The 12,300-nt window shown below is 36.1% G+C and overlaps 1 protein-coding gene across 1 annotated transcript in view; it reads left to right on the top strand.

Annotated features, from left to right (window-relative positions):
* The first annotated feature begins 795 nt into the window (after positions 1-795).
* LOC129280514 (protein FAM135A-like) overlaps positions 796-12,300 on the top strand; it is a 43,733-nt gene continuing 32,228 nt past the window's right edge. Inside the window, exons 1-3 of the mRNA XM_064112527.1 lie at positions 796-940; positions 3,418-3,572; positions 11,319-11,398. Coding sequence (XP_063968597.1) covers positions 3,496-3,572; positions 11,319-11,398 — 157 coding nt within the window. The 5' untranslated portion in view covers positions 796-940; positions 3,418-3,495. The remainder of the gene's footprint in view (positions 941-3,417; positions 3,573-11,318; positions 11,399-12,300) is intronic.

The following is a 12,300-nucleotide window of genomic DNA, read 5'->3' as shown; positions in this document are numbered from 1 at the left end:
CTAAGACAGAATTCGATTAAAAATTATGTCTTTATACAGTATTAATATAAGGACTGAATATACATGACTTATAAGCAGGAATCGAATATATATGTCTAGTTTTGAATATTTTTCCTTGAAAACTTCGATAGGCTTTTTGATAATGAAAGTAACGGGAGGAAACGTTTTCAAAGGAACGAGGAATTTGGACTTTGATCCGGAGATATTGAGTGCGGTCGAAATAGCAAGGGGTGGCTATATCGCCTATGGCTTCTCTACTTGGTGTATATAGGCGCGGATCCAGGGAAGGGGGATCAAGGGACACTATCGTGTTGCCAAGAAAATTGTCCGTACCGGTATATGATTTTCATGATGATGATATGAGCATTATGGTGGTGGTGATGATGATGATAGTGATGCGGATAATGATGATGGTGATGACCCGGTGGTGATGATGATGATAGCTCATAACAATAATGATGATAATGGAGAAGGGGTGGGGGTAAGGCAGGGGCCGCGGAACGGTTTTCAAAGTGGGGGGGGGGGGGGGCTAACCATGCAAAAAAATCCCCATCATGGTAATTTTTACGTTTTTGTACACGGTTTTGGAAAAAAAAGTGGGGGGGGGGTGGGGCTTTCCGCGGCCCCTGGCAGGTGATAATAAATATTGGTTGGCCATGAGGGAGATTCCACAGATTCATATTTTGTCTTAAAAACTTCACACAGTTGATAATGATGATGGTGATCATGTGATGATGAATAATTGTACCGAGTAAAAAAAGTTAAAACAAAATAACGGAAAATTTCCGTGATGTCGTAGATGGCAGCATTTCAATTCATTTCGACGGCATACTATACTACTTTATCCACTTGTTATCGTCTTCGGAAATGCCATGATCACTCTTTCTGATGCAGGCAATTAGAAGATATATGTTTGTTAATATCTCGAGGCGATTATGTGGTAAGTTTCAAATAATTTGAGTATAAATAAGATTTGTTTTAGTGGAAATTAAAAGGAACAGTAGGCGTCTTTTCTGCCCGTGTGTGAGCGAGAGTCAAACTTTCAAAGGCAGACAGTCGGAGAGGCTGCGCTGGCCGGGCCGATCTCCCCGGTGCAGCCGCAGCGGATTGTATGGAAGTGGATCGTATTCAATATTCATTGAATGAGTGGTATTACTATTAGTTGTCACTATTACCGAACACTTTTCATGAATTCAATCATATCAAACACATTATTCTCATAAAATTTACCAAACTTTCACCAGAAATACACAATTACCTACAAAATATAAATATGTAAAAATTTTGCCAAAATTGTTTTTCCTTTTTACGATATTAGCTTCCAATCTACCTCGGCCCTCGGGGCGAAGTTCGTGCAGGCTCCACTCTAGACCAAAAGCTTCGGTCTCTGTTATTTTGGTTGTTCAGCTGAACTCCGTTGGCTTCACTCACCAAATACAGAGACCGAAGTTCTAGCGCGATCTGTACAGGGGACTCAATGGCCATATGTTTATGTGTATTAAGTTCGGACAAAACAGGGCAGTGAAGTTGCGCGACAGCCGAGGTAAGTCACTATTTTTGTTCCTTTTAACTTGATTTTCCCCGTTTTTTGGCAATTAATGCCAAGAGGGAATATTATTTTGCATTTCGGTCGCGTTAATTTTCAAAAGTTTGATTCATTAAAGACAAAAATTGAAGAGCCCCGACGGGGGGATTTTGCATTGTAAGTCCCCTAATGGTGGCTGCACGATGGCGAGCCGTCTGTGTACGAGGAGAAATTAAAAAAATGTTAAAAAACTCCTCAAAACAGACGGCTGCCAGCTGTCTAGCTCCACTCCACTCCACTCCAGTCTCCACTTTACTAACGCTACACTGCTCTCCAGACTCCACCTACGTCCTACCCGAACATTTGGGACGGTAAACTCGATTGGATATTCCGAGTGACAAAGGTGGGATGGAAATTTTATTTATTGTAAAAATTGTAGAAAAAAATATAACGAGAAAGTAAAATAGCTTAATTTCTTACTCTTCACCCGCATTTCACTCCGTGTCCACCCTCCGGTTATCCTCAAAATTGGTGATTTTGGGCCAGTATCTTTTTCCTCACACGTATTATTCACGGCCGATTTCAAAACACGCATGCGATCGGTCGCAGGTCAAACCGGAGGATGGACAAGGAGTGAAATACGGGTGAAGAGTAAGAAATTAAGCTATTTTACTTTCTCATATTTTTTTTCGATAATTTTTACAATAAATAACATTTCCATCCCACCTTTGTCACTTGGAATATCCGATCGAGTTCACCGTCCCGAAGTTCGGGTAGGTGGAGCGTAGTGTAGCGGTAGTGAAGTGGAGTGGAGCCTGCACGAACTTCGCCCGAGGTACTTCCAATTAGACCCCTCTTCGCACGTGAAAACTGAAATATTTTGGTCACTTGAAAAAGGTATTGTATTTACTATTACCGAACGTGTGTTTTCTATGGGAAAAGTTGAGAAAACATCAAAATCACTGATGAACTATTTTGACCATATTTTATTATTTTTAGAATATTAAGACTTTGAAAATGTTTTTTTGACCATTTTCAATCTTCTTTCTATTCAAGTTCTCTTTGGAAAGATGTTGCAAAATTTTGAGTGTATCAAATTATTTTAATACAAGGTCGGTCGGTAATACAATCACTCACTATACTATGATGTGGGCCTTATTCTGCGCCCCAGTAGGGGGGGGTAGACTGATAAATCCGCTGTTTCGGAGGAGTTTTTCAAAATTTCCTGATTTTTTTTGTCCTACACAGATGGAAGACGGCCATTGCCATGGGCTCGTAATGGTGGAGCAAACAACTGCCGCTTGCCTTTAACTACTGTACAGGCGTCTGGAGAAAGGGTGCTTTTCACTGCATTTTTGCACCCTCCTCGAACTCGAAGTCCTAAAATTTGCTTTTTGATGGGGAAAAAGGAAGAAATAATAAATATACATTTACAATCAGCTTACCACTTTTCTGAGAAATATGCTGGAAAATCGTGAATTTTGATGACAAACAGATCAGGATCAGCCAGGTTCTTCGATAACCGTCAGCTACAGCCAAGCATCGAGCACGATCGAGCAATCAAAGAAGAACCTGGTTGATCCTGATCTGTTTATCATCAAAATTATCATCATTATCATTATCATCAAAACACGCGTCGCTATTGTATGTGTGTGCACACAATTACAATTAAATGCATTCCGTATGCATTGTGTGCGAACTGTGACTTGAGTTGTCGTTGGCAGTCCGCTGTATGTGCCGCGAGTCGTCCGTGGCGGGCAAAGATGTTCTCAACGATCAAATAATCTTGTTTCTATAATTATGTTAAATTTTGCCACACCCATTTACATGTATGATATTTCTTTTTAAAATCAAATGGGCAACTCATTTTATTTTTTTGTTTTTATGAACAGGAATGACGTTTTGCTTCCAAGGATATAACCATTATTTAAAGGTCATCAGCTAGGCTTTTGTATGAGCCCAAAGCCATCATGTTGGACTTACAAGCAACTATTGAATTTATGGTGGAGTTGGAATGCTTTCATAATATTGATCTATTTCAGAGAGGGTGAGTGTTCAATCTGTATGTCGATGCAACCTGTGGCCCTTATTCTGAAGTCGGGTTTAATTTAAACACAGGTTCAAAGTTGTGGTTTAAGTATGGATAGCCAACTGTTACCTAAATCACTGACAGAAGAGATTTAATATTCCAGCTCGTTTGGCTCTCAAATCATTCATAATTGTCTAGGAAGTATAAAATAGATGATTGTCTTCACCATCAATGAATCGGGCAAGAACACAGTAAACAAAAGGAACATATAACTAAAAAAAAAATTTGACACTTTTGGCTTTCCATAATGTTAGCACAGAGTTAGACCATGGTCTAAGTTTAACCTGACTTCAGAATACGGGCCTATGTGTCCATGGCACAGTCTTACAAAGAGTTACGATTGATCCAATCAATCTCAACTGTATGGAAAACTACCAATGGCATTTTTTTCTGCAGGAAATTTATACAATATCCATTGTAAACAAAGAGAAGCATGTTTAATTTTAAGAACAACAAATGTTGTATGAACATAGTATGAACATATAGCATCTAGAATATATTTTGAACAAACATTTATTTTAGATGTTGACGTTGCTTGTTGAGGTTGATTGTATTTATCGAAAGTCTTTGTAAGACAGGGCCCAGAAGTACATTGTACTGTAGAATGTAAGGGAGGGGGAGGGAGACAGGGGGTGGTGGCCAATATGCTGCAAGTAAGGCATCAAGGGTTCTGTTAAGTTCGGAAGGTTTCAGCATTTTTCTCCAAATTTTAGTTCAGGTTCAGGCTTTGGCAGTACTCAGAATTGATAATGAAATAAATATAAAGTATTAAAATATAAGCGGAAACAAGGAACCTTATAAGAGAAAAAATTGTATTGTCCTGTAATGTGCATAAATGTAAAAAAATATGTCATTTATTTTCATACCTGAATAAATTTTGCAAGTCATTTCTATTTGTGCTTTTCAGTTTAAAAGTGTTATAATTCATTTTTTACAAGTTCTTATTATACCATTGTACCATTGTACTCTCATACCACTGAAGAGGATCTACAGAACTAAACAAAAAGTAAAAATATCTAGGGTTTTTTCAATATTTTTCTCTTATGGTTATTTTCACCACAGATGGACACAGAGGCAAAAAAATCAAATTGATATTCATGTCAAATGCTTTGTTTTTTAATAATACAAGACCTGAAGTTTCTGGGACAATTTTTTTTTTTTACTCTGGCAGCCAATTTTTATTTCAAAATGGCCACCAAAGTATGGATACAAATTAGTGTTGAAAATGGTATATTGATACATAATTTGTTTTGACAGAATTTTTAAGAACAGGTTTTGATCATGATGTTTTCCCCTGTGATTTAGCTTGCTATTATAACACTTTATAAAATCCCATAGAAAGAAACACCAGTAATTCATAATATCTGATAAAAAAATATTGATGAAGTATGTGATGTGGTATGTAATGTCAGTTACCAAGAACATGAACTTTTTTTTCTCATTTCTCAGAAAAGAGGATATGTTATATAAAACTTGGTAGATTTCCTCCTTAGGTAACACCCCTCCCTTTAAAAGATAATCAATTAACAATCAAGCCATAGGGTACCATTAAATATGTGTAATGTCAGTTACCAAGTGGAAAATGAAATGTCAGTTACCAAGATGCAATGTCAGTTACCATGAAAAACGTTGGTTACTAATAGTGAAATGCAACTGTGGTCAATTTTATGGTGAAGAAATATTGTATACTTGTTATTTAAGTCTTTCAATTAGTTAAATCACACCAGAAAGAGCTTGCTGTTGACTTTTAAAGGTATAGTTCACAAGGAATACGATATAAAATTATGAAGTTGCATTCCCATCATGCAAAAAAAAATACTATGAAATTGTTTTGCATATGTGTACTTTAATACCAAGTACCTAATTGTTTGTATTAGACATTTTTTTTTGGGTTTTGGGGGAAGGGGATACTTTTCCCAACCTATTGCCTAAATCTGCAACATTTGATAAGCATAACATTGCGATGAATGGGGGTTTCCAAGGCCCCTTTTTTAGTTCCTACGATTCTTTTGAGCATTGCCAGGCTTTGAGTAAATTCCTGGTTTTTATACCTGTTAGTAGTGTGTTAATGTGTGATACAATTTTTGTTTTTGGTTTACAAGTATAGATGAAAAGTGAAATTTGACAGTTCTGATCAATGTTGCATGGATCTACTAAAGCTGTGTCTTTTTTCTATAATTTACAAAAAAAAATTATAGTTCAAGGAGAATGAAACCCTTGAAACCAGCTGAATCCATATCAAAGAGAAATATCAAAGAAACAGATTGTTGAAAGTTTGAGGAAGATTGAATGAATAATAAGAAAGTTATGAGCATTCGAATATTGAGATCACTAGTGCCATGTAGATCCTCCCAACGGCAATGCGACCAAGATCTGTGATATCACACACGTACAACTCCCTCATTACTTTAGTACTTATTTCACTTATATTCTCACTTTTATAGAGTCTATCACAAGGTGAGGTGTTCTCTTTATGAGATGGCAAGTACAGAGGTTTCACAACATTATATCATTGATGAATCGAATTGTCATATGATTAGAATGGGCAAAAAGAGATGTTTTGGGGTATATTTTCAGTGTCCAAATGGGAGAGTTGTACGTGTGTGACATCACAGATCTTGGTCGCATTGCCAATGGGAGGATCTCCATAGCATTAGTGATCTCGACATTCAAATGCTCATAACTCTTTTATTGCTAGTCCTATTTTTCTCAAAGTTTTGTTGATCTTATTCTTTGATTTTTCTGCTTTCACAAAAGCTAACTTGATCCAAGAGTTTCATTCTCCTTTCAGTTTCAGTTTAGAAGCTGGAATTAATTTTTGTTGACTGCTTAAAAAAGAAATTAGCAAAGAGAATTATTATACAAATTATGAAGAAAATTGAAATCCGACAGATATGAACAAGCATTGCTTGAACTGACCAGAATATAAATCAATAAAACTGCATGGCTGCATGAGATTTGGGGGAGGGGTAGCCTAGGGAAGGAGACCCTTATTCATTTTGCGTTTTTTGAGGGGAGGGGGAGGTTGGAGAAGAAAAAGGTTTAAAAAGTCAATATAAAACTGATATGTAAATGGGTGTACAGTCAGAAAAATCCAGGTGTACAGTCAATGCAATCTTAAATTACTATAGGAATACATGTAGCTGCTATGACCCCCCCCCCCCCCCGAGTAAGTAAAACATACATTTTTTATCTTTTGACAACTTAAAATGTGAAGTATGATGAAACTTTTATGATTTAAAAAAGCCTTTACATATAAGTACCAAGAAAATTATGCCTTTGAAAATCATATAGCACTAGTAAATGTTAATGTGTATTGTCAGTTACCGACAAGTAATAATAAAAATGTTCAAATCAAAGAAAGGAATTAAGAAAAAGAAAAAGTTTTTTCATTGAAATGTTCCTAGAAACTTGGGTATACTTCCTCATAACTTTCATGTGAAGCCCTGCACAGAAGATACAATGCAATGATTCCACACATTTGACTTCCATGTGTTATCTCTATGGCAAATTAAGTGTAATGTCAGTTACCAGCATGGTCGTGGAAAAATTATCTAAGCCCCCAAAAGACAAAAAACAAATTGTTTACCGGTAATATTTTGACACATCTTAACCTAGTAACGGAGGTATATTTACATATTCAAATTATTACTCTATATACTCAAGGACATGAGATATTTTAATTTTACTGAACACCCTGAAATTGCATGTCCTTTTGCGTAATGTCAGTTACCGACACATTTTTGCTTGCTGATGCGTAAAAAAATGTGGTTACATAGGAAACTTAGTATCAGAGTATACAGCAAGGGTCACTTTATTAACTCTATCAAAAGCAAACTCCCATCATTTGTTGTTTTAGAGATACACACAATGAAAGGTGTGAAAAAATTGTGCCATGTAATGTCAGTTACCGTGAAAATGCCCTTATAATACCATTTTTATGTACACCTGGCTGTAAATAAATTCACTGAAGGAAAAATTTAAAATAAAATTGAGAGAATGAGGGTAAAAATATAATTTAAAGCTGAAATTGGTGGAAAATTTTGAGTGAATAAGGTTGTACATGATAAAAGGAAATTATACTTGATTTTTTTACATACCGGTAATATACATACATACATACATACATACATACATACATACATACATGTATGTGTGTACTTGTCCCATTTCCACCCAAATAGTCAATATTTCTATGAAAAAAAAAGGTTTTGATATTGTCATTTACATGTACTGTACTACTTAAAGTTCTAAGTAAAATTCTAGGCCTTTTTCCTTTCTTGGTCCAGAAATAGTAATGTTTCAAAAATGAAAACTGTACTTGGTGAATGGACAAAAAAAACAGATATTTCACACTTTTCTTTAATTATCTTTCTCCCTTTAATTTTTTTTTTGGGGAGGGGGGTGGGAGGTAGGGAGGAAGAGCTTCCCCTAGCCCCTATCATCTGTATGCCATTTACTACATGTAGGAGTTTTTTTCTATTATTATTTGTATATGAAACTTGCAGTCGGTTTAATATGGCAATACAAAATTTATAGTTGAATAGGGAGCCAGATTCGCTTCACACTTGCAGCAATCATCTTTTATACCCCCACCTTCCACTTTGCATGATTCATATACATATACATGTATGTACATGGATCTTTAACCCAACACTGTACTTTTATCTACCTAGCCCTGAGCTCTCCTCCAATAGATTAATTTTTATTTTTCCACCCCCTCTTGTAGTTTAATAATGTACCGTACACTTGATCATGTTACAACTAATTTCTTCTCCTGGGTCCTGTTGCATTAAAGTTTGTATTATAGTAACTTTGCCATCCAATTGTAACTGTCATGGTAACAATGCCAATCAGCCAATCAGAATCAAGGATTTCATGGAAGTTACCATTGGATGGTAATTTACTATACTATAAAACTAACTTTTATGCAGCAGGCCCAGTTTGTATGCAGGGCCTACAACTATTCAGTTTTCACTATGCAAGTAATTCCCTGAATCCCTGGAACACTTGTTTTACGTAGGCATGTACATGTACATGCACTTGTGGAACATACATGTACTGTACACCACACCATGACTCAAATTCAAGAAAGAAGTTTAAATTACACCTGTATGAGGGGGTTTAATCTCTCAACTACAGAAGATTTGGTGTAGATAACAGAAAATCCATGACTGTACTGCATGTATGTATGTACAACGTAATGATAATTCAAGTGTGATTTTATTGCCAAAAGCACAAATTTATTATTGAGCGGAGTCTTTGTCATTATAGATGTATGCGAAATTAGATGCAAAGATGTACAAAAATATCTGTATGTACATGTATATTCCATGGTTTATTCGAGCCCCATGTGTGGTTTTAACTTCTCTACAGTTTACATACATGCTCTGATCATAACCTGCCTATATGTACGTGTATTAAAGCCTGCATTCTTGTCAATACCGGTACTTACGTTCCAGGACATTTGTTCCGGAAATGATTGCTCTACTATTATTTCCACACAGTAATAGAATAAAAATAGACTTCAACCCTGGATTTAATATTACATGACTCTTCCCGAAATCTTGTCACCCTAACCCTAACCCTACATGTACAACTCTACGAAATAAAGCCTGGAGTAATTGTCACAGGAGCAGTGTCACCTAGCTTTCAAATTGCAACGGTTCATGCACACCTTGTAATGGATATTATGTAGATGAAAAACATCGTGACTTATGGGAAATCCATTAAATTGAAACAAAGGAAATTTTATTTTCTTGGCTGTTGCTTTTGGGGGAGTGTTCAGGAAATTTGTAACCCAGAAATACATGTATGTTTTTGTCTCACCTGCATAGCAGAGTGAGACTATAGGCGCCGCTTTTCCGACGGCGGCGGCGGCGGCGACGGCGACGGCGGCGGCGGCGTCAACACCAAATCTTAACCTGAGGTTAAGTTTTTGAAATGACAGCATAACTTAGAAAGTATATGGACCTAGTTCATGAAACTTGGCCATAAGGTTAATCAAGTATTACTGAACATCCTGCCTGAGTTTCATGTCACATGACCAAGGTCAAAGGTCATTTAGGGTCAATGAACTTAGACCATGTTGGGGGAATCAACATCAAAATCTTAACCTAAGGTTAAGTTTTTGAAATGTCATCATAACTTAGAAAATATATGGACCTAGTTCATGAAACTTATACATAAGGTTAATCAAGTATCACTGAACATCCTGCATGAGTTTCACGTCACATGACCAAGGTCAAAGGTCATTTAGGGTCAATGAACTTTGGCCGAATTGGGGGTATCTGTTGAATTACCATCATAACTTTGAAAGTTTATGGATCTGATTCATGAAACTTGAACATAATAGTAATCAAGTATTACTGAACATCCTGTGCAAGTTTCAGGTCACATGATCAAGGTCAAAGGTCATTTAGGGTCAATGAACTTTGGCCAAATTGGGGTATTTGTTGAATTACAGCCATAAATTTGAAAGTGTGTTGGTCTAGTTCATAAAACTTGGACATAATAGTAATCAAGTATCACTGAACATCCTGTGCGAGTTTCAGGTCACATGATCAAGGTCAAAGGTCATGTAAGGTCAAAGAACTTTGGCCACGTTGGGGGTATTTGTTGAATTGCCATCATATCTCTATAAGTGGATTGGTCTAGTTCATAAAACGTGGAAATAAGAGTAACCAAGTATCACTGAACATCTTGTGCGAGTTATAGTAGTTTTCAAAATCAGCACTGCTGCTATATTGAATCGCGTGATGCAGGTGAGACGGCCAGAGGCATTCCACTTGTTACTAGTTAACAATTTGGGAGTGCTTCCAATTTTTTTAGTGCTAACATTCACAGACTGACAAAAATCATTATTCAATTTATTTTTTGGTTCAATCGTCCTTTCATTGAAACCCTCCTACATGTATGTCAATTAGAAGTACATGTACATGTATGCCTATTAAAATGAATAAGTCACCGTACATGTACTCTATAATGTGTCATTGCCATGATTTGAAGTGAGTGATTCTCAACATCCCCTTAGAACTGAATTTGCCTTATTTAAAACAGAATTCAAGAAATGGGTGATGAAGGAGTGACTCATTCCCTGACATACATGTGCATGTATCTAGGCCATTTTAGAGGTTGATTTGTAGTAGAGAGTATTGGTGAAAAAAAGATGAGTTACAAATGAATGTATTACACACATGGGGGGGGGGGGGGGACGTTTCATAAACAAAGTGTTTGTGTACAATGTACGTTTGATGAAAAACATCTTTTACATATTATCATTATTTGTCCATAAAAGAGTACAGTATACATGTATAATGTATATTGAGTTGTAGAGTATGACTTGTGGGGAAATCCATAACATTTGAAGGACATTTTATTATGGCTTTTGCTGTTTTTTTTTAGTGTTCAGGAAATTTATAACCAAGAAACACAAACATTACTCATGGTACAATTTGAATGACTGAAAAAGTACAGTGCATATAAACTGCATTCTGCGACCACCCCCCCATTCTGTTGTTGTTTAATATATGGCGCATATCATTCAGTAGTGAATATTTGCGCCTGTAAAAAGCGGTAATGGCCTCGTTTCAATATTAATTTGGTACCAATTCATGGACATCAAATATATATTTTTTTCACATACCGGTAGTCATCCAAAAATACTTTTTCTGAACCTTATTTATTGTTTTAATATTTCCACAGTTTCTACAATCTTCACACCTTTATCAAAGTTCCACCAAAGTCTCCTCTGAAATATGAAGTATTCCTCCCAAGACAATCAGGTAAGAAAATAGTTTCAAACCTCATCGATTGATTACAGCAAATATAGAACCCTTGCGAAAATAACAGCTTCTACAGTAATGGTTTTAAAGAGATACATGTGTTTTCTTTAATAGGGTCTTGTTGGCATTATTGAAGTAATTGAGGCTGTTATTATTTGGGTCATTTTTTGTGCTCATCACACAGTTATGCACAAAGTAGCATTACACCTATAATACACAAGTGCATGTTTTGGGCTATCGCAAAAACAAAATTTTTGACAAATTTTATGGGAAATTTGGGGCGATTTTGAAGAAAATAGTTGCCACAAAGAATATTAGGCTTTGGGATATTTACACTGTATGGGCAATATGGGTTGCAAGAAGGGGAAATGATGTACAGTATGGTCGTACTGATTGCCCCTCTCTCTGTATGTCTACATGTATGTACTGCACATGTGCATGCTCGTATTCTCACATAATTTGTTTTGTGTATTTGAATAAAGTCGCAGAATTTCATGGAAATATATATTTTTTAGGCAGATATTAAAGTTGGAAAAAAATATATACAGTGTATATTATCAGTCATGAAAATCAGAGCAATATCCTCAAAAACAAAAAAAAATGCATCAGGAAAATCACTATCAGCCCTGGTCGCAATGTTAAAGGAGAATGAAACTCTTGGAGCAAGTTAGCTTTTGTGAAAGCAGAAAAATCAAAGAATAAGATCAACAAAAGTTTGAGTAAAATAGGACTAGCAATAGAAGAGTTATGAGCATTTGAATGTCGAGATCACTAATGCTATGGAGATCCTCCCATTGGCAATGCCACCAAGATCTGTGATGTCACAGATGAACAACTCTCCCCTTTTGGACACTGAAAATATACCCCAAAACATCTCTTTTTGCTCATTCTAATCATATGAC

This window comes from Lytechinus pictus, chromosome 17 (genome assembly GCF_037042905.1).
Source record: "Lytechinus pictus isolate F3 Inbred chromosome 17, Lp3.0, whole genome shotgun sequence".
Taxonomy (NCBI): domain Eukaryota; kingdom Metazoa; phylum Echinodermata; class Echinoidea; order Temnopleuroida; family Toxopneustidae; genus Lytechinus; species Lytechinus pictus.
The sequence above is the reverse complement of the archived record's forward strand: the minus strand, read 5'-3'. Positions and strand labels throughout refer to the sequence as shown.